A 23729-nucleotide genomic window follows, 5' to 3' on the forward strand; every position below is an offset into this window, starting at 1 on the left:
AAAAAAAAAAAAGGAGTTCCCATAGTGGCTCAGCAGTAATGAGCTTGACTAATGTCCATGAGGAAGCAGGTTCCATCCCTGACCTCACTCAGTGAGTTAAGGATCCAGCGTTGCCAGTGAGCTGTGGTGTAGGTAGCACATGCGGCTCGGATCCCCTGTGGCTGTGGCTATGGTGTAGGATGGCAGCTACAGTTCTGATTCAATCCCTAGCCTGGGAACATCCATATGCCGTAGGTGCGGCCCTAAAAAGACCCAAAACAAACAAAACAAAACAAAACAAAAAAACCATCTAGATACTCATGTTGCAACAGAACAAAAGGTGGGGGAAAAAAACTGTAATTGTAATGTATACATGTAAGGATAACATGATCCCCTTGCTGTACAGTGGGAAAATAAAAAAAAATAAGAAAAAACCAAAACAAAAACCCAAGCAAACAAAATTTACCCTACTGGATTTATTCAATCATTCATAGACACAATAGGTCTGTTATGTTCTAACACTCTGCCAGGTGCTGGGGCGCAAAGGTGAATGGAGAAATTAGCTGGCAGGATACACTTGAGCCAAAATTTTAAGAACACTCTAAAAATCTATAAAAGAAAAAACAACAGAGTTTATTCTGCGCTTTCACCCAGGTGTGCGAGTAGGGAGGGAAAGCCCCTCTCCCGGCCCCTCCAACCTCTCACCTCATTCTCAAATCGAAGATTTGTGGGGGATTAGATATATAATCTCCAGGTTGGGTTTTGATTTCAGGAAGGCGTGAGGCCTGAATCCTAACCCGGCCCACACACCTGGCCCCATTGTTCCTCTAATTCCCTGCATCCGGGAATTAGCGACCGGTTGGCAGCTGAGAGACCCTGTCACTGAGAGACCCTGAAACTATTCCTCCCTGACTCAGGAACCCCACCAAAACCTCAGTCCCTTGGACGGGCAACGGCCCCTAAAGGGGGTCTCAGACGCATTCTTAGAAAGTGCGACCTCTTTAAAAGTAGGAGACCGGCGGGCGCGGGCTAGTGACCAGGAGCGCGTCACAAATCCTAAACCGAGGTCTTAGCTCCTAGCTGACCCCGCGGCTCCGCCCCGCGCCCTCTTAAAAGCAAGCTTCCGCCGGCAGCTAGGCTGGGGCACCGCCCCCAAGGCGCGGACGCCGATTGGCCAGCGCGGTCGCGGGGCGGAGCCAAATCTTAAAGGATCGGGAGCTAAGAAAGACCGGAGGTGGCCGTGGCTGCAGCGAAACACAGGGAGGTGATGCTACATGGCCCCGTGTGGGTTTCTTTTAAATCGCTAATGTCCACACCATAGTCTTCGCCCATGGAGCCCATGAGAGACTACCCACTGTTCGGGGGCGCCTTCTCCGCCACTCTCCCGCCCGGGGCCATTGATGTGAGGTGAGAAGGCCTGGGCGCCAATGGAGGTTGACCAGGTGGGTTACAGGACGAAGCCGGGGTCAACCAGGGTGTGCCTCGCCTCTCTCCAGCGACCTCCGACCGGTTCCGGACAATCAAGAAGTTTTCTGCCATCGCGAGACAGACCAGAGCCTGATCGTGGAACTTCTGGAGCTGCAGGCCCATGTGCAGGGCGAAGAGGCTGCGCGGTGAGGGAGGCAGGCCCGCCGCTGGCCAATGGGAGGGCCGGAACCGAATAAATGGGCGGGGTCTGTGGCTGGACAGTTAATCTGGTTAATGGGAACTCCAAGGGCAACACCTTATCACCGGAGGTGAGCCAAGTTTAGGACTTAAAAAGAGATGCTTGTAAGGGGCGGGGAGAGTTGCCCCTCCCTGACCTTGCTCACCCCACTCCAGGTACCACTTTGAGGACGTTGGTGGCGTGCAGGAGGCTAGGGCTGTGCAAGTGGAGGCTGTGCAGCCCCTCCTTTTGGAGAACTTGGCCCTGAGGGGCTGCTGTCAAGAGGCGTGGATCCTCTCTGGCAAGCAGCAGGTGGCTAAAGAAAACCAGCAGGTGAGGGCCAAGGGAGTATGGGACGTCCTGGAGGGGTAAAAAGGGTGGTCCTAGGGAATCAGGTAAGCATCCTGTCTATGATCCTTTAGGTAGCAAAGTGTGTGACACTGCACCAGGCCTTGCTGCGGCTGCCCCAGTACCAGACTGATCTCCTGCTCACCTTCAATCAGCCCCCGTAAGGAGGATAGAAAAGGCGCATGGCTCATGACTGGGTCCCCATGAGAACTGGCTGGAAGGGGCAGAGTAGGGAGACTGGCTGGTGGGGTACTCCGAGGAAGTGGGAGTGGGCCAGGGGTTTGGGGTCACAGATACCCAGGTCCTCTGGGGAACAGGAAATGGGAACTTACAAACCCAAGACCTAGATGATGTTTTCTTTCTATCTATTCCCCACCCCCCAAACCCTGAGAATAGGTCATCTCTTGGCCCTGAAAATCTGTCACTTCCGCCCTGGAGCCTGGGTGATTTTGAGCAGCTGGTGACCAGTCTGACTCTTCACGATCCCAACATCTTTGGTTCCCAATAAGGATGCTGAAACGCTGCATGCTGCTGTGGAAGACTTAGGGCTTTTGTTCTGCAAGAGGAACAAGGGATAGGACATAGTCCCCTAATTCCTTCCCAGTGCATAAACATAAGACACCTCCTCTCTGTAGAAATAAACTTGCTTTATAACCAATATAATCTCTGTGCCTTTGAATCTAACAGAACACCTTGGTCCCTCCCCCGCAGTTCCCTTTGGTCTCAGAGAGTGGAGTTTAAAATTGTGCATGGGATCAGAAGGGACCCGAGTAGAGAAAGGGAGGAAATACACTTTGGAGTGACTGGTTCAGCCCTGAGACAGGGGTGTGAAATGTACAGGAGTTTGAGTGGGGGACGTTTAAAGCAACACCCAAGGAAGGGAGGGAAATTATCCCTTGTAGTGATTCAACCCTGAGAGAACAGATGGGGAGCGGGGTTGGTGGTCCCCCTCACACGGACAAAAGATTATCTGGCCAGTAGTCACCAGGACGTAATAACGGAGGCAGAAGTGCCCACGGAGTGCCGATTGGGTGGGGTGTGGAAGAGTGGCTGTCGTTATTTGGTGTATGTATAGTAGAGCATGCGCAGCTGGTCCCAGAAGAAGAGGGAGAGGATGGTGTGGGGGCCAAGGCGGAAGTAGGAGGCACCCAAACCCTTGTACATGCCAAAGATGCCCTCTGTCCGAGCCGTCTGCAGCAGAGCGTCCAGCAACCCCCTGTACATGAGGCCCTGAGAGGTTGAAACAGGAAGGAGAGCAGAAGGAAGGAGTTTGTCAGAGCCCCCTAGGGGCCTCACCTCAGCAGGCTGCAGTTTTAAGCCACCTGCCCCCACAATCTGCTTTCCGCCATCCCCCGGCTTTCCCTGCCCGCCCCCCTCCAGGGCCCTCGCTTACCTTGCCCTGAGCATCTGTGGGCTGGTTGTAGAGCCTCGTGCTGACCACGTCGAAGGGTGTCATGGCCAGGACCACCGCAATGCCACTCACCATGGCGGCCGCCAGAGCCACCTTCCAGCTCTGGGGTGGAAATATCTGGGGGGGGGCGGGCAGGGAGGAAGAGCTGTGTCAGTCAGCCCATCATTCAACCTCTCAGAACGGCCAGGCCCTGTGCTGGGGATTTAGGTGAGAGCTGGTAACTCGGGGAGCTTGCCCTCCACCGGTGATAACACAGTGTGATAACACCGTGAAGGAGGAAGGGCAGGAGACCCTGAGGACTCAGGTACACCTGGGAGGAAGTGACAAGAGAACTGTGTGGGACGGTTGTAAAGAGACCGCGACCCCAAGTTCTCCTGCCATTTTCCTCACACCTCATGTTGCATGTTGGCCATTGTCCCTCTTCAAGCTGAGCCCACTTCAGCTTGCCCAACCCCTGCCCACATTCCCAGGGTGGTCCCACCCCTTTTCCCAGGCAGTACCTCCCACTGGGTCATGAGGTCCTTGGTGGATGAGAAGGTGCACAGCTGGGTGGAAGAACCGACGATAACTCGGGGCAGGCCGCCCAGGGCCCCACGCCACAACCCCACCAGACCATGTTTCTGGCCAATCTTGGTTAGCGCCTGAAACATGCCCTGGTGGTGGGGGAAGACCATGGGGGTAGGGTTCAGTCACCCAGGCATCAGGGGCTGCCACCTCCTAACAATGCCAAGGATGGGTCCAGAACAGGCACCCAAGGTCTAGACACCCAGTTCCGTGTGGGCTTAGAGCATGAAAACGGCCCCTCAGTTGGCTACCAACCCATCGTTCCCTCCCTCGCCGCCCCAGAATAGGGCGGTGTGTCTGGAAGCGAGACATTAATTAGCATTCACAATAGGGCAGGAGAAACAGGTGCAGAATAGAGGAACTGGGAACACGGGGGGAAGAGGGTCTGGGTGGCCTCCAGGGGAAGGATAGGGCTGAACCGATGGCCTGGGCTGAGCAGAGCCATGGCTGGGTTGGAGCTGTTGGGTAGAGGCAGAAAGCTGGGGGAAAATGAGAGAGAACTGGCAGGGACTCCAGCTGGGTTGGAAAACCCTCACCTGATGCTTATACTGGTGCCCTACAGCAATTTCTGAGGCTGCCTGTGCCTGTAGGTGTGTCTTCACCTGGGGATGAGAGAGCATCACAGCCTATGGCCCAGTGGCCAGCCTCCCACCTCAGAGGCCCGAGTGCCTGACCCCTTTGCACTTCCTCTAGGGGGTTCAGCAATGAATATCCTTTTAATCTGATAGTTTTTGTTGTTCCCACTTAACAAATGGGTCACGAGACTGTGTCCCTTGGCTCCAGTCCCGGGGGGGTTGGATCTCCTAGCACTGCCGAGACACCCCACCCCCTCTCCATCCTCCTTCCCTTGGGGGCAGGGGTGGGGGATGGAAAGGCTGGAGAATGGCAACATTTCCTGAGACTGTTCCCATTAGGCAAGACCTGGTGTCCATCCAGCCTCTCATGGCAGCTCTGCTTCCCAGACTGGTAGGCAGGATCTCCAGTCAGGATCACACTCCGGGGCAGGTAATGAGGAGTCATCTGCAGGATTCACTCTCTGGCCCCCAAGCCCAGTGGGGGCACATGTCCAGCTGACTTCGGAGAGGTCATTGACCCTGAATCTCACACCCTAGGGATGAGACCAGACTTCCTCTCCTACGGAACTCACAGCCTCCCAATTTCTTTCCAGAAGGAGCACTAAGCAGAGACTAGTCTTGGCAACAAGCAGCTGTGTGACCTTGAGCTCACATACTTCTCTCTGGGCCTCAGGCTATGGACTCTTCACCTATATTGGATAACTCAAAGAGGCAGACTGTGGGATGCTCATCCTGTGATGCTTAGAATCCTCGGATTGCTCCACTCCCTGATGTGTTACTCAAATTCCTCATCTTCCCCTACTCAAGTCCACTTCCAACCTCCGTATCAGGTTGGAAAGGCCCAGGCACCCACCCTACACCAAGGGTTTGCCCTGAAGTCCCCAGGGCAAGACCCTTCTTCTCACCATGTAGATGGGGCTCCCCAAGTAGGCTCCCATGACCCCAGCCAGCGCCCCAGCTGCCGCGCTGCGGACAGGGCTGAGGGTGCCTTCAGCCGTGTGCAGGTAGCCCCCAGCTTCAGCCAGCCCGTAGGTGCCCAGCCGGATGCCATTCATCAGGAACTGGTATAAGAGGGCCGGGGCCAGCCCTTTTTGCAGGGCAGCGAGGCCATCCACCCTGCCGATGGTGATGAAGGCATGGAAGACGTTTCGGTAGTGCCGTTGGTAGGTGCCAGGGGCCTGCAGTTCTCCCTGCAGCTGCATTCTGGTCTTCACCACCTCCAGGGGATTGGTGAACAAACAGGCCCCACAGGCTGCCAGGCCGCTCATCAAGAAGTCCATGGTGGGGCAGCAGTAGCAGAAACTGGCCCAGGAGTAAGAAAGGTCAAGTGAGCTTCAGAAACGGGGTCAGAAAAGCAGGGGAAAGCCTCAGTTCCAGCAGTCCGGGCTGCAGGACGTAGGAATTTAGATGTCTGGAGTCAAGAGTGCCAGGGTCAAATGTCAAAAGGTCAAGGGTTAGCTGGAATTTGGGAGTCAGGAGCTGCCAAAGAGAGAAGAAATACGAGTTTAGGAGAGTCTGGTGAGAAGGTTATGACAGGGATTTGTTAATCAAGGAATTTGAGGTCAAGGAGGGTCAGAAGCCGGGAGGGTGGCAGGTGGGATGCTGAGGATGGCTGGCCACGGGCGGGGAGCAGGTGAGGGAAACGCGGAGTTGGGAGACGACAGCCGGGGAGGAAGGAAAAAGAAAATCAGCAGGTTAAGGGGGGAAAGGATCCGGGAGAAGTTCCGCTGGCGTCCCCAGGACAGCAACGAGATCTGGATTGGGGAAGGAAGTCCGGACTCCGACCGGCCGGGGATGAGCGTCCCAAGGCAGCTGCCGAGCCCGCAGCAGCTTCTCCCCAGGTAGCCTGCGGAGGCCTGGCCGCCACACTCCAATCACCGGAGAGCGGCGTCCAATGGGGAGTCCTGCGGGGCCGTAACTGAGAGCCTCAGCCAATCAGCGCTGAGCCGGTTCAGCGGCCAATGGGAGGTGTCCTCCGCGATGCGGCCCCCGGAATCCGCTGAGAGGCAGTTGAAATTAACTCTCCCCACCCCAGCGTGGCTCCGGTGCCTGGGCTGTGGGCTCAGAGCTCTGGGAGGGGTCCCCCGGGAGCATAGGTTTTATCAACGGCGGGGAGGAAAGGTTAGACCCTGGGGTGCTGGGTAGGCGCAGAGGCCTAGAGCGGAGGCAGCAGTCCCTCATTGGTTGTTTGCGGCTGCTCCTCTTGTGAGCAGAGGGCTCCCCGCCTTCGCCTTTTATCCCAGATCACCCCCGGGTGAGGTTGCAAAACTGTAGAGCCACCCCTTCTTGGTTCAGAGCCTGGAAGGTGAGACTCAGCCAGCAGAGTAGATGGGGCACACCTGCTGAATGGGAACAGCTCTCCTTAGGATGGGTAAACTATCTGTAGGTTCTGGCGCCGCGGTGTGGTGGCTGCGGGCGCGGAGGAAGGGATTCTGAAGGATGGCAAGGGAACAGCCACATCTCTACCTTGTTTTGATCCTCACAGCAGCCCAGAGGAAAAAGCCAGACATGCTAAAGCGGGATTTTAATCCCTGGGTTTAGGTTACACAGGGTCATCGAGTGGCGGGAGAGATGCTGAGATTCTGGACTCCTGTTCTTCATGAGCCTGGTAATGGTTAATTATGGGAAGAACTTCGGAGAAAAAAGACTAGGGACGCTAGCTCAGAAGGGGTTGAGGGGGAAGGCTTGGAGAAAGGTGGTGGGAAGGGAAGACAGGCGATGTCTTGGGCTGGAGGAGGCCAGCACACCTTGTATGAGGACGGCCAACAGACTCAGCCCTTTTTGAGTTCCATTTTGTTTGCCAGCTGGATAGCCTTGGGCAAGTTAGTCAACATCTCAGTCTCCCTTGTAAAACAAACGATAATTACCTACTGCTTATACCTTAGAGAAAGTGTTGGGCTTTCTCTAGGTGCTCAATTATCAGTTACCTGAAAAGTCCAGAGCTGCCAAACCCCTGTGCCCTGGTGTATCCTGTTCCCACTGACCTGAAAGTCCTTGCTCTCTTAGGTTGGTGACCTTCAAATCATTCTTCACCTGACCCTTGAAGCTTTTTAGCCACTTCCATCCTGCTTTGTGCCGCAAGCATTTACCTAAATTTCTAATTTGATTGCAGGTATTTACTCTCTGACTTCACTACACTGGGAGTGCTTGGATTCACCAGGGGCTGAGTCTGAGTCCTACCTCACCAGTCTACTGCTAAATCATTGAGCCTTAGGGTGAGGCAGGAAGGGTGGAGGGAGGGAGATAATGGGGCTTCTCAGGAGAGTCTCTGGAACAGTCCCCTGAAAAATTCCCAGGAATGCCAAAAGACAAACCAAGCCAAATAGCAAGAGAAGGAAGGATTTACTATTACTCCTAGTAAGTAAGGAAAATACCCGGGATATTTCCCAAAGTAGTGTCTCCTGGAACTGCAAACCTGGGGAAATTTTAAGCCCAAGGAACATGCATATTCATGAAGGAGTTTGGACAGTGTGTGGGTATAGCAGATTCGTTCGTGAAGGGGTTTGTTGAACAGAGGGAAATTCAGTGTAGAACTGGGCCAAAGGTTGCTAGAGTCCAAACTTTAGTTTTTCTGCCTTTTTTTTCGGCTGCACCTCACCCAAGCCACAGCAGTGACAACATGGGATCCTTAACCCACCAAACTACCAGGGAACTCCCAAGCTTTAGTTGGTTGAAGTCACAAGGGTCTAACAATATTTCTTTGGTTCCAACTAGTCTGAAGTCTTAGCCTGTAGTTACCATCCTCCATCTGCGTGGGGCTTTAGTTCCAGTAGAACAACTCAAAGATGAGATTGTTATGTATATTCCTTGAGGAGGACCTAGGATTCTGGTTTAGTGCTCAAATGTTGTTTCTTGAATGCTTTTCCTTAGTTCCTGCATTTTCTGTTCTCCTGAGATCTTTTTTTATTTTATTTATTTATTTTTTTTGTCTTTTTGCCTTTTCTGGGGCTGCTCCCTCGGCATACGGAGGTTCCCAGGCTGGGGGTCTAATCAAGCTGTAGCTGCCAGCCTATGCCAGAGCTATAGCAATGCAGGATCCGAGTCGCATCTGCGACCTACGCCACAGCTCACGGCAACGCCGGATCTTTAACCCACTGAGCAAGGTCAGGGATCGAACCCACAACCTCATGGTTCCTAGTTGGATTCATTAACCACTGAGCCACGATGGGAACTCCCTGAGATCCTTAATTGCTGAGACTTGTTCTAGGGCAAGCGTTGTGGCCAAGCTTAGATCACAAAATGGCTTAGGTCTAAAATGACTTCTCAGACTTCCCCTTGTGGCTCAGTGGTAACGAACCTGACTACTATCCATGAGGACACAGGTTTGGTCCCTGGCCCTGCTCAGTGGGTTAAGGATCTGGCGTTGCTGCAAGATGCAGTGTAGGGCGAGCATGTGGCTTGGCTCTAGCGTTGCTGTGTTTGTGGCGTAGACTGGTGGTTGTTGTTCCGAATTCCACCCTTAGCCTGGGAACCTCCATACGCTGTGGGTGCAGCCCTAAAAAGACAAAAAACCAAACCAAAGCAAAAACTTCTCTTAGGTCAAGAAAGCCATGCCTGGTTCTGTTTCTCCAGGGCCCCCTATGCTATCTGCTTACAGGTGACAGTTCATCATTGTTTTAACCTTTGAGTTTACACCAGTAGTTCTCAAAGTGTCATCCCAGGAGCAGCAGCAGCACCTCAAGACTTAAAAATGCAAATTCTTTAGTCCTGCCCTAGACCTCCTGCATTTGAAACTGAAAGTGGGGCCGGACAAGGAGTTTTAGCAAGCCCTTCAGATAATTCTGTTGTGTGCTAAATTTTAGAGCCACTGGCTTAAGGCTTTTATTTTAAATATATAAATGCCCTAGAAATAGACAACTTCTAGTGTTGTTGTTGTTGTTGTTGTTTTTGCTTGTTAGTCCTGCACTTACAGCATATGTGAGGTTCCCAGGATAGGGGTCAAATCAGAGCTACAGCCACTGGCCTACATCACAGCCACAACAACACCAGCACCAGATCTGAGCCGTGTCTGCAACCTGCACCACAGCATGTGGCAACGCCAGATCCTTAACCCACTGAGCGAGGCCAGGGATCGAACCCACAATCTCATGTTTCCTAGTTGGATTTGTTAACCACTGAGCCAAGACGGGAACTCCTGGTTGTTGTTGTTGTTGTTTTTAAGTAATCTTAATTTTTTTTTATGTGTGTGTGTCTTTTTGCTATTTATTGGGCCACTCCCGCGGCATATGGAGCTTCCCAGGCTAGGGGTCAAATCGGAGCTATAGCTGCCGGCCTATGCCAGAGCCACAGCAACGCTGGATCCAAGCCACGTCTGCAACCTACACCATAGCTCACGGCAACGCTGGATCGTTAACCCACTGAGCAAGGGCAGGGACCGAACCCGCAACCTCATGATTCCTAGTCAGATTTGTTAACCACTGCGCCACGACGGGAACTCCAGTAATCTTAATTTTTAGAACAGTTTTAGATCCACAGAAAAATTATAAAGATACTCTGAGAGTATCCTATACACCCCACATCCAATTTCCCTTATTATCTTACATTAATATATTGTTAGAATTCATAAACAAATATTAATACATTATTAATATAGTTTATATTTGATTCAGATTTCCTTTGGGGGGGGCACCTGGCAGTTTCTGGGCCAGGGATCAGATCAGATCTGCAGTTGCCACCTACATAGCCGCTGGGGGAATGTAGGATCTTTAACCCGCTGTGTCCAGTGGGGATCGAACCTTCGTCCCAGCACTCTAGAAAGGCTGCCGATCCTGTTGTGCCACAGCAGGAACTCTACCTTGACAGTTTTGAGGAGTCCCGGTTAGGTATTTTGTAGAATATCCCTCCAATGGGTTTTTTTCCTCATGATTGGACTGAGGATTTAGGGTTTGGGGAGGACTATCTCACAGGTAACTGCCATTTCATCACCCTGTATCAATGGTGCTATTAGATAGATACTACCAAAATAACATCGCTGTTGATGTGGCATGTGGATGTTCTTGGGCCAGGGATGGAACCCACACCATAGCAGTGACAATGCCAGATCCTTAACCCTTAGGCCATCAGGGAACTCACCCCTTATTTATTCAACCAATGTGCCAGAGAGGAAGGGTGGAGAGGAGGGTAGATTGTGTAAGCGCACTGCTGGTCATTGAAAGGACTTGTCTTTTACGCTAAAGAAAATTGGGTTAGGGGAGTTCCCTGGTGGCCTGTTGGTTAAGGATTCAGCGTTGTCACTGTTGCGGCTCCAGTTCGATCCCTGGCACCAGGGAACTTCCGCATGCCACCGTGTGGCCAAAAAAAAAAGAAAAAGGAAAAGAAAGAAAAATGTGTTAAAACATATTTTAACTCCAGTTTCCTGGCTTTTCTTCTTAGTGTCTTGTTTGGAGTGTGTGTGTGGGGGGGTGTGTGTGAAATGTTATCAAAAGCAGGCACCTGGCCATGGGCAAAGGCCCCCTGTTCACAGCTGCCCTTGGGTCTTCCCACCACCCTACTTCCCAGACTCGGGTGTGGCTCATTCCGCCCCCTCAGTTGTTTGTTTGAGTCCTGGGAACTCAGCTCTTCAACCAAAGAGTAAATTAGAGATGAGAGGGGCCCCTGCCTAGCCCCACCCCTCAGGGGTACTGACTCCTGGCTAATCAAAGCCTCAGAGGGAGACACACGGGCTGGGGACCCAGGGAGACAGGGGCTGAGAATGGGGGGCGGGCAGCAAATGGCATCCCTGACCTGGGGTGTGCTCCTGACCTCCCATTTCTGCGCACCCCCCCACACACACACCCCCACCACATGCCTGACACAATGGCCGGGTGGGGCTGAGGAACCGGCTTCCTCTGCAGAGATCTCAATCTGGGCCCTCAGTTCCCGCCCCAGAAAGACAGAGACTCGGAGACCTGGCCCCACGTTCCTTGCTCCAAAGGGCAGGCAGACCAGACTGAAAATAGCAACTGCTTCCAAAAAGATAAAGGTAAATTCAGGGGGGAGCTCCTGCAGAGTTAGAGAGGGGCAAACATGGGTGGGAGGGGTCCCTTGGTGTGAAAGAGTGGGCTGGCTCACACCACGGGACAGGCTGGATGCTAAAGGGACAGGCTGTCATGCCAGGTGTCTGAGAGATGGTCAGACCCACACACACCATCCCTCAGCCACGCAGAGGTGTCTAGAGCCCTTGCCCCACTGCCAGCCCAGCCCTGTGGCATGGCCAGCCCATCCGCCCGCACCCCGTCCCTGGTCCCTGGCCCCTCCCCAGCCCCTGTGAGCCCCAGGATGGAAAGTGCACCTACAGAACAGCCCACTCTCCTCGCCTGAGTTTCATCCTCTTCCCAGACTCTGGTAACCTCGGAAACCCGGCGTTCGGGGTCCTTCACATCGTCCAGAGCCCCAGTGTGCGCATGTGGAGTGTGGTGTGGTTTGGGGGGGGGGTGTCCGGTTGGGAGGAGGATCCAATTCCTGTTTCCTGCCCCTACTCACTCAGCCCTGGGAGGTGACTGAGAGTGGAGAGGACTCAAGGGTGAGTGTTTGGGCCCAGTACCTGGGTCCCCGCGGGAGGCCTGAGTGGGGGATGGGGGAAGGAAATCAGTGCAGGTACCTGAGGGGGGCAGGGATCCTTGCACGGGGCAAGGCTGGGGAGGAGCTGGCCGGCTGGCAAGGCTGCTGCCCGGGTCACCTAAGGAGCTTCCTGCCCGAACACAGAGGCCATTGAGCTGCAGACTCCCGGTCTACAGCCCCCACCCCCCACCCCGCATCATTTCTCAAGAACCAGTCTGGGGCCTGGAGGGCTCTGACTCTCCTGCTGATTCCACAGGGGAATGTGGGGGTGCTGGGTCCCCCAGCCCTGACCCTGCAGCCTCCTCAGGATTGTAGCGTCTTCCAGACAGCAGGAAGTGAAGCCCAGGCCCCTGAGTCTTGGCCACACGGGTCCTCACCTTCTGTCTGGTCTCCCGACCACCCTCTAAGCACCCTGGCGGGACCCAGGCTTCCAGTGGGGCATCTCTCTGTGAGCAGATGGGGGGTGGGGGGCAGACAGTGAGGCTGGGGCAGGAGAGATCGAGCCCGGGGCCTCCTGGTCTCTTGGGGTCAGAGGCTCCAGGAATCTTCATGGCAGGAAAAGGAGACTAAAAATAATCCGGAAAGGGAGAGTCCGGAGAGAGGAACTGGGAAATGGGGGGCGGAGGGCCCGCTGGAGCGGGGAAATAGTGATGCATTCCTCATGGCCCAGGCGCCACTGCACTTAGGCCCCACGCAGCACAGAACACACACAGTCTCACCTCCCAGCAGGCGCCACACACGGTACTCCACTCCCCCGCCACCGCATGCCCACACACAACACACACACTCCCGAAACACAGCATCCAACACTCTGCTCACATAGCACAGAAAACGCACTGTGTCCGCTCATGCTTAAACCACACACACAAACCTCCACAACACACACCACGGACACCAAACACAATCCATCTGGCAGATACTTGGTGGCTATACCGGCGCCGGCAATTTCCCTCACTGATCCAGTTCTCCCCACCCCTCAACCTGGGTCTCAGGTGCCCCCACCCCAGCCTCACTGTCCCCTCTGGCCTGACGATGTCCCCAGAAGCCAAAAGACAGAGAAATGGAGGCTGGGGGGCCAAGAGAGGCTGGCTGGAGAGTCCAGAGTCCTCGGGGAATGGAATAAGGAGGGGGGAGAGGGAAAGAGAGAAGACCAAACATTTCTTTTCTTTTTTGGGTCTTTTCTATGGCTGCACCCGGGGCATATGGAGATTCCCAGGCTAGGGGGTCTAATCGGGGCTGCCCGCGTGGGCCAGAGCTTTTGGCTTCTTTTTAAAGACTGCCCCTGCGGCCTATGGAGGTTTCCAGGCTGGGGGGTTCTAATCCGAGCTACAGCTGACCTAGACCACAGCCACAGCAACGTGGGGTCTGAGCCATGTCTGCGACCCCTCAGCTGGCGGGAATGCCAGATTCTTACCCCACTGAGCGAGGTCAGGGATCGAACCTGCAACCTCATGTTTCCTGGTCGAATTCGTTTCCTCTGTGTCAGGGACGGATACTCCTGTTTGTTGCAAACATTTCTGCTCGAAGGCTTCAGTCTACTTGAGGGGGCACGAAGGGTCTCTCTTTCTCCCTCCCTCTTCCCCAGGGGATGAGTCCAGCAGAGTACCCCACTCCTTTGAAGAGCTCAGAGGAAGATGTCAGCCCAGTCTCTTCCTGCAGCAACGCCCCCTACCCAGAAGCCCCCTCGGATCATCCGCCCCCGCCCCCCTTCTCGGCCCCGGGCTGCCCAGTCCTCAGGGACCCACCACAACGGCTCCTCTCCGCAAGAACCTCCCTTCGCCGCCAATGATGCACTAGCCCCGATGTGCACGCCCATCTTCTGGGAGCCCCCCGCCTCGGCCCTCAAGCCTCCAGCCCTTCTGCCTCCATCAGCTTCTAAAGCCAGTCTCGACTCCCAGACTTCCCCAGACTCGCCTTCTGGCACCCCCAGCCCGACATCCCGGCGCTCCATCTCCCCAGAACCTGCTCCTCGGTCTCCAGTCCCCCCACCCAAGCCCTCCGGGTCACCCCGCACGCCTCTGCCCCTGGTTCCCGAGGCTCCGGTCCCGGCCCAGGATGGCTCGTCCTCGGCCCCAGGCACTGTGCGGAGACTGGCTGGCAGGTTTGAATGGGGGACTGAAGGCAGGGTCCAGGCTGAGGAGGCCCTGGAGCCGGGTCCCCCAGGGGCAGTGGATGTGAATGGGGAGAGAGAGACTCCCCAGGCCGTCCTCACTGGGAGCGGGCCCCAGGAGAATGGCACTTCAGGTAAGCCTATGGATCCAGCTCCTCTTCTTTGTTTTCAGAGCTTTAAGATTGGGTATTTTTGGAGTTCCAGTTGTGCTCAACAGGTTAAGAACCTGACTAGCTTCAATCCCTGGCCTTGCTCAGTGGGTTAGAGATCTGGCATTGCGGTGAGCTGCGGGGTAGGTCACAGATGAGGCTCAGATCCCTGTTGCTGTGGCTGTGATGTAGGCTGGCAGCTGCAGCTCCGATTGGACCCCTAGTCTGGGAATGTCCATATGTTACAGATGCAGCCGTAAAAAAAAAGATTGGGTGCTTTCAGGGGCTTCTTTTCTTTTGTCTTTTTAGGGCTGCACCCGTGGCATATGGAGGTTCCCAAGGTAGGGATCCATGCCTATCTGTGCCTATGTCACAGCAGCACTGGATCCTTAACCCACTGATCGAGGCCAGGGATCAAACCCGCATCCTCATGGATGCTGGTGGTTTGTTAACCACTGAGCCATAACGGAAACTCTGAGGGACTACTTTTTCCATAATGGATTTCATGATTGGAAATCCGGTTTTCATATTTCGAAGAGAGTCAGGGTGGAGGTGATAGATGCCTAAGGCTGGACCTCCACGTTCCTGATGCTTAGGCAGGTTGAGGGGACGGGGAGGCCTGGGCGGGGTGGGTGTCCTAAGGATGCCCCCATCTCCCACAGATGCTGCGCTGGCCTGCCCTCCCTGCTGCCCCTGTGTCTGCCATGTAGCCCGGCCTGGTCTGGAGCTCCGATGGGTGCCTGTGGGGGGCTATGAGGACGGCCCCAGGGTCCCCTGTCGGGCCTCCCCATTGCGGACCTCCCGCTCCCGCCCCAGCCCGCCAAGCCTCAGCCACCCCTCTGTCGTCCTCACGTCCTACCGCTCCACTGCCGAGCGCAAACTCCTGCCGCCCCTCAAACCCCCCAAACCAGCTCGGGTCAGACAGGACGCCACTGTCTCTGGGGACCCGTCACAGCCAGATCTCGATCTGCCCTCTGAAGATGGCATCCAAGCAGGTACAGAGCCTGGGGGTGGACCTCTGGGCTGGGAAGGGAGCAGGGGGAGATGGACCATTCTAAACCAACTAACTACAACCCCCAAGAGCCCCTGGGCTTCTAGTTCCCCCACCAGCTGCTGCTCTGGGGCTGGCGGGAGTTGTAGTTTTTTGAGTAACAATCTCTGCTGGGCCGGTCAAGAGACGGATCCTGGAAGTCTGTTCTCTTTACTCCGGGTTCTCTCTCTAGGGGACAGTCTTGATGGCACCCCTCAGAACGATGCTCCAGCAACGACGGAGGGCAGGTACGGAACACCCCCCCACCCGCCATCCCAACTGACGGCCGACTAACTCTCAAGTCCACTTATATCCTACCTCAAGTGTGCAGTGGAGGAGCGTTAGGCCTCTAGGGATGAGCAGCCCCAGTTTCTCATCCCAGCTCTGTCCCTTATCAGCTGTGTGACCTTATACAAGTCTTATAACCTCCGGGTCTCTGCCTCCTCATCTGCGAAATGGGGGCACCCAAATCAAATCCTTCATAAAATTGTTGGGGTATGACATTGGCAGAGAGCCTGGCCAACGGGAAGCCATTTTAGTTCCCCCACCTTGAGCTTCTGTTGAAATTATTGTCCGCAAATCCATCTGGCAGCCAGGAATGTCTCTCCTGTGTTATCTGGGCCTGTTTGTCATTTCAGATGCGCTGCCATTATTAGAGTTGATCTGTCCGAGGCCATTCATTTTTTTTTTTTTTTTTTTTTTTTTGTCTTTTTGCCATTTCTTGGGCTGCTCCCGCAGCATATGGAGGTAACCAGGCTAGAGGTGGAATCGGAGCTGTAGCCACTGGCTTATGCCAGAGCCACAGCGACACGGGATCCGAGCCGTGTCTGCAACCTACACCCCAGCTCACGGCAACGCTGGATCCTTAACCCACTGAGCAAGGGCAGGGATGGAACCCACAACCTCATGGTTCCTAGTCAAATTCGTTAACCACTGAGCCATGATGAGAACTCCTGAGGGCATTCATTTATTCAACATTTACTGGAGTTTATTCTTCCAGCTTTTTACTTTGGGTGAATGGGTGTGTGCTGGTGCTGATGGCCAGAACAGAGTGGACAGGTGGAAGTGTTGGGTTTGAATTGCACCAAGGCACTAAGAGGATATTAAGACAATGGTTGTTCCCTGAGAGCCCTGGAGACAGGGGCTTGGGAGTCTCCAGTACACAGAGGTGGAAATCGCAGGAATGGATGGGGCCCACTTGGTACAGGGCCTCGCATACAGCAGGCACAGAAAAAAACCCTGGGGTTTGGTCAGAGTCCCTGCAAACAGCCTTCGTGTGGGTTGTGTAACCCTTTACACGATCAGGTCAACAGCGCCCCCTGGAGGTGTGCGCCAGTGGTGGTTCTTGGGGACTCCATCCCTTTTTCTTTCCCCAGGGATGAAGAGGGGCTGGAGGAGCTCAAGGAGCAGAACTGGGAGCTGCCCCTGCAGGATGGTGAGGGCCTCTGGACCTGGGGGCTTCCCTGCTGAGACCATCCAGCAGTGGGGAAGGGGCCCGGGGCACTGGACCTCCTTGATGTGCTATGTCTGCTCTCCAGAACCCCTGTACCAGACCTATCGAGCAGCCGTGCTGTCAGAGGAGCTGTGGGGGGTCAGTGAGGATGGGGTTCCCTCTTCCACAAATCCTGGAGACGCTCCCACCTTTGCCCGGCCCCCCGGACCTCGCAACACATTGTGGCAGGAGCTTCCGGCTGTGCGAGCCAGTGGCCTCCTGGACACCCTCAGCCCCCAGGAGAGGCGCATGCAGGAGGTGGGAGCCCCTGGGCCTGGGAGGGGCGAGGGGAGGAGCGTGGGACCTGCATCCTGGGCCGGCTGGGAGCTGGGCCTTTCACTCCTGCCCTGCTCTTCCTCCTCAGAGCCTCTTCGAGGTGGTGACATCGGAGGCCTCCTACCTGCGTTCCCTGCGGCTGCTGACAGACACCTTTGTGCTGAGCCAGGCTCTCCGGGACACGCTCACCCCCCGGGATCACCACACCCTCTTCTCCAACGTGCAGCGAGTTCAGGGAGTCAGCGAGCGGTCAGTGGGGTCCCCACCTCTCAGCAAATCAGGCCTCGGGGGGAAAGCACTGCTTAGCTTTCTTCCTGTCCCCTGGCCTCCCTTCCAGGGCTCAGGTAGTGCCTAGCGAACCCGGAGATCAGGCTCTCGGCCCCCTCCATCGTTTGTCCCCCACTCCTCCAGGTTTCTAGGGAAGTTACTGTCCCGTGTGCGCTCTTCCCCCCACATCAGTGACCTGTGCGATGTGGTCCATGCCCACGCCGTGGGGCCTTTCTCCGTGTATGTGGATTACGTACGAAACCAGCAATATCAGGAGGAGACCTATAGTCGCCTGATGTGAGTGTCCCAGAGGCGGGGCCATGTCTCCTCTGCGGGAGGAAGCTGGGGAGATGGTTGGGGTGCAGGCCAAGGAAGGTGGGGGGGACCGGGGGCTTGAAGCAGACACCAGTGGGGGCCTGCTTCTGCAGGGACACGAATGTGCGCTTCTCCGCGGAGCTGCGGCGGCTGCAGAGCCTCCCGAAGTGCCAGCGACTCCCGCTGCCCTCCTTCCTGCTGTTGCCCTTTCAGCGCATCACTCGACTCCGCATGCTGCTCCAGGTACTGCTTCTGGCCTGGGCCCTCTTCAGGCCCACCAAAACCCCGTTGGAGAACTCTCCCCAGAGGCCTCCTGCCCCCACCATCGCCATTTCCCACCATGAACCCAGGAGCCCTAAAATGCCAAGTCAAAGAGGGTCCTTTGAGCTGCAGCCTCTCTGCATCCCAGAGCAGGGACCCAGTTACCCTTCCTCTTTGTCCCCAGAATATCCTGCGCCAGACAGAGGAGGGGTCCAGCCGCCAAGAGAATGCCCAGAAAGCCCTGGGTGCTGTCAGCAAGGTGGGAGGGCGATGCTGGGGCTGGAGGAGGTGGGGAGGGGGTAGGGAGAGATGGAAGGGGTGGCAGCAAGCAGGGGTGGGTGACTCGGCGTCCCTTACCCAGATCATTGAGAGGTGCAGTGCTGAGGTTGGGCGCATGAAACAGACAGAGGAGCTGATCCGGCTCACCCAGAGGCTGCGCTTCCACAAGGTCAAGGTTAGTCCCTGCCCAGACTCCTGCCTCCCTCTCTCCATAGCAAAGTCAGAACCCCCCTCCCTGCTTCCTTGCAGGCCCTGCCCCTGGTCTCCTGGTCGAGGCGCCTGGAGTTGCAGGGGGAGCTGACAGAGCTGGGATGCAGGAGGGGGGGCATGCTCTTCGCCTCACGCCCACGCTTCACCCCCCTCTGCCTGCTGCTCTTCAGTGACCTGCTGCTCATCACTCAGCCCAAGAGGTGGGTCTCAGGGAGGAGGGCACCCAGGCAGGAGTGGGGAGACGGAGTCCAGCTGGACCCCTGCCCTCCTGCTGAACTTCCTCTTACCTGGGCAGTGGGCAGCGGCTACAGGTCCTGGACTATGCCCATCGCTCCCTGGTCCAGGCTCAGCAGGTTCCAGACCCATCCGGACCCCCTACGTTCCGCCTCTCCCTTCTCAGCAACCACCAGGGCCGCCCCACCCACCGGCTACTCCAAGCTTCCTCCCTGTGAGTTGTCTCCTTCAGAAAACACCCTGGGGACCCTCACCTGAGCCCTCGGAGTCCAGCACCCTCCTCCCCCATCCCTCTCCCCGGAAGCCCCTGCCTAACTCCCCAGGAGGATCTCCTGGGCCAATCGTGATCCCTTCTCTATACTCCTGCCAGATCAGACATGCAGCGCTGGCTCGGAGCCTTCCCTACCCCAGGCCCCCTTCCCTGCTCCCCAGATACCATCTATGAGGACTGCGGTGAGTCCCCTAGAGGGGAGGAGGGAAGGAAGAGCGAGTCTTCAGGGGAATATGGGGGAGAAGCTGAAAAGAGTCTTGATCTCACCGTAATGTCATCCGCCCCAACCAGACTGTCCCCAGGAACTCTGCTCAGAGCCTTCCACACCCACCAAGGCTGAGGGAAGGAATCTGGAGTCCAGGGCTCCCCCAAAGCACCTACATAAGAGCCCTGAAGGTGAGAATTTTTTTTTTTTTTTCTTTTTAGGGTCGAATCTGTACCACATGGAGGTTCCCAGGCTAGGGGTTGAACCAGAGCTCTAGCCACCAGCCTACACCACAGCCACAGCAACGTGGGATCTGAGCCTCATCTGCGACCTGCACCACAGCTCATGGCAATGCCGGATCCTTAACCCACTGATTGAGGCCAGGGATCGAACCCTTGTCCTCATTGATACTAGGTGGATTCGTTTCTGCTGCTCCATGATGGGAACTCCAGAGAAATTCATTTATTTCTCCATGTAAATGTTTATTAAGCACTGACAAGATGCCACTGGCTGTCCTCAGCACCACGAACCAAACACACAGATACTCCTGCCCTGCTTGCCTATGCATTCTAGTGGAGGAGAACCAATAAAGAATAAACAAGGTATATAAGTAAATTGTAGGAGTTCCCATTGTGGCTCAGCAGGTTAAGAACTCAACATAGTGTCCATGAGGATATGGGTTCGATCCCTGGCCTTGCTCAGTGGGTTAAGGATCCAGTGTTACTGCAAGCTGTGGCGTAGGTCAGAAATGCAGCTTGGATCCAGCGTTGCTGTGGTTGTGGTGTAGGCTGCAGCTCTGATTTGACCCCTAGCCCAGGAATTTCCAAATGCTGCAGATATGGCCATAAAAAAAAGTAAATGATAAGAGCTGTCGAAAAACAAAAGTAGGGCAGAGTCAAGTAGGGGCTGGGTGGGATTACACATTTACACATTTACATAGGGAGGTTGGGAGTTTCCTCGTGGCTCAGTGGCTTAAGGAATTGGCATTGTCACTGCTGTGGCTCGGTGGTGCAGGTTCAATTCTTGGCCTGGGAATTTTTGCATGCCATGTGAACAACAAGGAGGTGAGGAGTTTAGGCACCGTAGTGTCTGGGGAAAGAGTGTCCCAGAGGGAGGCAGGGCAACAGCCTTAATTAAGTCCTGTGTGTTTAAGGAACAGTAAGGAGGCCAGTATGGCCAGAGGGATCAAGGAAAGGGGGTAAAGGCAGATGAGGTCATGGGGTAAGGGGGATCAGATAGCATAGATCCTTTTAGGAGATGAGCAGTGAATACAAGCCCTGGCAGAGGAGAGACCCCCCCGACCCCTTTGATGCTACGGTCACCTCCTCCTCTACGGCCTTTTTACCAATGCTCCGGTCTTCTCCACTTATTTCCACACCTGCCATGACCCTCAGGCATTAGACCCAACTCGGCCTCCTTTCCCTCCCGACCTGCCCCCTGCCCCGACCCCACTTGGACCCTTGTCTCTTTTTTCCCAGGCTGGCTGAAGGGGCTTCCTGGGGCCTTCCCTGCCCAGTTGGTGTGTGAAGTCACAGGGGAACACGAAAGAAGGAAACACCTTCGCCAGCACCAGAGACTCCTGGAGGCTGTTGGACCCGCTTCGGTCTCCCCCAATGCCCCGCCACCATAATTCGGGCCTTGAAGATGGTGGCACAAGTTGGGACAGCTGGCAGCGCCCCAGAAAAGACAAAGCCCATCTCTCCATTGGATTTGCTGTCAGTGGAAACACTACCTCTAGTGGCAACCAATAGGAATCAAGCTTCTAGACTGGGCAGCCAATGAAAACAGGGCCGTCTGAGCCCACGCATGAGGGAGAATGAAGATGGCTTGAGTGGGCTGCCAATGGAGACAGAGGCTTAGTGCAGAGCGGCCAATAGGTGCTGAGCTGGCCGAGCCCCTGGCCAATGAGTATCCTTGCTACTGCTCACAGCCAAGGAGGAGGAAGCCAGGTCACTACAGTTAAAAGAGGGCTGCATTGGAGATAAAGTCCTAAAATAAAATAGCCAACAGCGACGAATAGGGACACATCCAGGCAAAGAAGGTGGTGATCTGGGCCCAAGAGACCAGTAGGAACCTTGCTTGGTGCTCTAGCAAAGACTGTTTTGCCTTGAGTTCGGCAAGTATTCGATTCTGTTCCTGGGGTGCTTCCGATGTCCTCTTAAGACACTTCCTCTCTTCTGGAAGAATCCAGTGTGTCTCAGAGAATTCGTGTGTGTGCACATATGTGTCTCTTTCTATATATATATATGTATCAGGGAAGGTGGTTCTGCTGAACATGATGTGTGTGTGGTCTTGCTCCCCTCCTGGTGCTCTGTTTTCCCCCTCACCCCCCATTTTTCCTATTAGTCTCCTCAAGAAAGACACTAGGTCTGAGCTCCAGAGGAGAATGTGCTGGATGGGGCTTGGCAGCCACAGGTCAGAGCTGGGAATGAGAGGCCTGGGTTCCGTGACTGTTGAGGAGGATGTTATGGCCTAGCCAGGCAGCCTGGCAGAGGGGAGTCTGAGGGACCGAAAATGGCCAGTACCTGAGGTCCGAGGTCCCCTGAAACCTGCACGGCCTTCTCCTTGACCAAATCTTGGCCTCCATAATCCCTGCCTGCCAATCCTCCAATCTGAACTATAACCAGCCTTCCAGCCTCAGCCTCGGACCTCAGACTGGCTCTGGGTTACAGGTTTGGGTGAAGAAACAGGGGCTGTGGATCTCGGGCCAGCTGCTGAGCCTCCAGGGCTTTCTTGCCTTCATACTGGTGCTCTCACAGCAATCCTGGGCCAAGCCATGGGGAGAGAACAGAGAGCCAATGTTGCTGTCTAGCCCCACCCAGAGCATCTGCTTCTGGATGAGAAACTGCCTCTGCACAATGCCAGAAGGGGGTGAGGGACAGAGACAGTAGAGCAGACAGTTGCTGACAAGTGGCCGCCTGGGCCTGGCACAAGGCTGCCCCTGAACTTGGCCATCATACCTTCCCTTCAGCTCATGTATGGCAACTTGTCCAGGACAGAAACTGCCATACCAGCCACAGGAGGTGCAAGGACTCTGGGAGGCTCAGAGGGAGAAAGGCACTAGCCTTTGGCATGTCCATGGCTTTGGAGCTTCACCCAGCGTGGTGCCTGGCATATGAGAAACCCTCAATAAATGTTGCTGGAGCTGTATTGAGGCTCTCCCCGGGAGCATGTGCTTAAAGGAGCAATGGTTTCTAAATGTGGTTTTATTTAGAAGGGGGATGGGGTTGGTTGAAAAAAGGTCCTTTGAGAGCAGGGGTCACCTCTGCTGGGAACTGGGGCTTGGAGCCCAGGTGCATGGTCCAAGTGTGTTGGTCACTCATAGCTCCTCTGGGATCGATGGCGGTGGTGGTGGTGGGAGGGTGGCAGATGCTGGTGTGGAGAGCTTCAGGAGGATGGGGAAGAGAACTGACTGAGTCAGATATGGCTGGGGTTCCAGCAGGGGATGAAGATGGAGCGAGAAGGACACAAAGGGCAGTCAGTCACCAAGGTCCTTAACTGACCAGCCAACCATCTCTGTGTTTAATACCTTTCAGTTCTACTCCTATTTATTGAGTATCTTCTATGTGCCAGGCACTCTTAGGATCTGGTGATACAGAGATTGAAAAGACAAAGACCTTGACCTCAAGGAGCCTACATTCTGGGGGGAGTGGGTGGGTTTACTAAGTAAACAGATTAATGAAGTAAGACAAGATCAGGTGGCAGTGGGTGCTATGAAGGAAATACAGCAAGGGGTATGGTACAGAGGGTCCTGGGGAGAGGGGCCAGGCGGGGGAGGGGGGCTTTGGGGAAGACCCTGAAAAAGGTGACAGTGAGCTGAGGCCCAAATGAGAAGGATGCTGCCCTGGGACCATCTGGGCAAAGATTCACGTCCAGGAAGAGAAGGCAGGGGTCATGGGGAGGGAGCTGGTGTACTTGCTCCTTCAAGTTTCCTGATTGAGGGAGTCCCTCCAGACAAACGCCCCTCTTCCTCTGAGATAGTCAGAGAGAGACGACAGACAGACATACAGGGGCAAACACGAAGTTGCACACATGCCCCATACATGTACCTTCCTAATTCACCCCTCACCAAGTCCTACCACTTAAGGAAGCCTCCAGGCTCCAACGAGGAGGTTCTAATACTGGGATAATGGGGAGATGGATAGCAGTTAAGAGCTGTTTGGGGAGTTCCCATTGTGGCTCAGTGGTTAACGAATCTGACTAGGAACCATGAGGTTGTGGGTTCGATCCCTGCCCTTGCTCAGTGGGTTAAGGATCTGGCATTGCCGAGAGCTGTGGTGTAGGTTGCAGACGTGGCTCGGATCCCACGTTGCTGTGGCTCTGGCGTAGGCCGGTGGCTACAGCTCCGATTAGACCCCTACCCTGGGAAGCTCCATATGTCGCGGGAGCGGCCCTAGAAAAGGCAAAAAAACAAAACAAACAAACAAACAAACAAAAAAAACAAAATCTGTTTGGGGGACATAAAGACACATCAACTACAACCACATGTTCCAAAAGAAACTGAAAAGATAGGGAGGGGGAGTTCCCGTTGTGGCTCAGCATATCCACGAGGATGCGGGTTCCATTCCG

The 23729-nt window shown here is 55.0% G+C and overlaps 3 protein-coding genes and 1 long non-coding RNA gene across 11 annotated transcripts in view; 3 read left to right on the plus strand and 1 right to left on the minus strand.

Moving 5' to 3' along the window:
• LOC146398395 (uncharacterized) overlaps window positions 1-23729 on the plus strand; it is a 228987-nt gene that overhangs the window by 41877 nt on the left and 163381 nt on the right. The window lies entirely within an intron of this gene.
• SLC25A35 (solute carrier family 25 member 35) lies at window positions 441-11907 on the minus strand. Of its 3 annotated transcripts, NM_001243357.1 has the most exon segments (6): window positions 2601-3202; window positions 3366-3500; window positions 3884-4036; window positions 4484-4549; window positions 5428-5824; window positions 11797-11907. In NM_001243357.1, coding segments are annotated over 6 exon segments (957 nt in total). In that variant the 5' UTR covers window positions 11829-11907; the 3' UTR covers window positions 2601-3028.
• Window positions 1178-2630, plus strand: RANGRF (RAN guanine nucleotide release factor). Of its 3 annotated transcripts, NM_001243369.1 has the most exon segments (5): window positions 1194-1386; window positions 1476-1592; window positions 1801-1957; window positions 2047-2132; window positions 2369-2587. In NM_001243369.1, coding segments are annotated over 5 exon segments (549 nt in total). In that variant the 5' UTR covers window positions 1194-1309; the 3' UTR covers window positions 2481-2587.
• ARHGEF15 (Rho guanine nucleotide exchange factor 15) lies at window positions 11376-22344 on the plus strand. 4 transcript variants are annotated; one of them, XM_013990062.3, is made up of 17 exons: window positions 11376-11483; window positions 11988-12023; window positions 13647-14305; window positions 14983-15315; window positions 15544-15598; window positions 16727-16785; window positions 16889-17100; window positions 17207-17367; window positions 17530-17682; window positions 17814-17943; window positions 18146-18220; window positions 18323-18415; window positions 18490-18650; window positions 18746-18898; window positions 19055-19137; window positions 19247-19351; window positions 20639-22344. In XM_013990062.3, exons 3-17 carry the CDS (start codon window positions 13696-13698, stop codon window positions 20788-20790), a joined length of 2535 nt encoding a protein of 844 aa, XP_013845516.3. In that variant the 5' UTR covers window positions 11376-11483; window positions 11988-12023; window positions 13647-13695; the 3' UTR covers window positions 20791-22344. The 4 variants fall into 4 exon arrangements, with proteins under 4 accessions (XP_013845516.3, XP_084842242.1, XP_084842241.1 ...); XM_084986116.1 differs by having other exon boundaries at window positions 18795-18898; XM_084986115.1 differs by lacking the exon at window positions 11988-12023.

This window comes from Sus scrofa, chromosome 12 (assembly GCF_054392235.1).
Source record: "Sus scrofa isolate SSC_HxYL_T2T_F1_AM1 chromosome 12, Sscrofa_HxYL_maternal_Yorkshire_Landrace_v2.0, whole genome shotgun sequence".
NCBI classification, from domain to species: Eukaryota; Metazoa; Chordata; class Mammalia; order Artiodactyla; family Suidae; genus Sus; species Sus scrofa.

Excerpts from the sequence above, each read along its gene's own strand:
- RANGRF (XM_021066166.2), top strand. The coding sequence starts at position 1,310 with ATGGAGCCCATGAGAGACTACCCACTGTTCGGGGGCGCCTTCTCCGCC. Across the intron at positions 1,387-1,475 it reads CCCGGGGCCATTGATGTGAG|CGACCTCCGACCGGTTCCGG; the intron begins GTGAGAAGGCCT and ends GCCTCTCTCCAG. Across the intron at positions 1,593-1,800 it reads CAGGGCGAAGAGGCTGCGCG|GTACCACTTTGAGGACGTTG; the intron begins GTGAGGGAGGCA and ends ACCCCACTCCAG.
- SLC25A35 (XM_013990046.3), bottom strand. The coding sequence starts at position 5,802 with ATGGACTTCTTGATGAGCGGCCTGGCAGCCTGTGGGGCCTGTTTGTTC. Across the intron at positions 4,037-4,483 it reads GGCACCAGTATAAGCATCAG|GGCATGTTTCAGGCGCTAAC; the intron begins GTGAGGGTTTTC and ends CCCCACCACCAG. Across the intron at positions 3,501-3,883 it reads ACCTCATGACCCAGTGGGAG|ATATTTCCACCCCAGAGCTG; the intron begins GTACTGCCTGGG and ends GCCCCCCCCCAG.
- ARHGEF15 (XM_013990062.3), top strand. The coding sequence starts at position 13,696 with ATGTCAGCCCAGTCTCTTCCTGCAGCAACGCCCCCTACCCAGAAGCCC. Across the intron at positions 17,368-17,529 it reads GTTCAGGGAGTCAGCGAGCG|GTTTCTAGGGAAGTTACTGT; the intron begins GTCAGTGGGGTC and ends CCACTCCTCCAG. Across the intron at positions 18,899-19,054 it reads CTACTCCAAGCTTCCTCCCT|ATCAGACATGCAGCGCTGGC; the intron begins GTGAGTTGTCTC and ends TACTCCTGCCAG.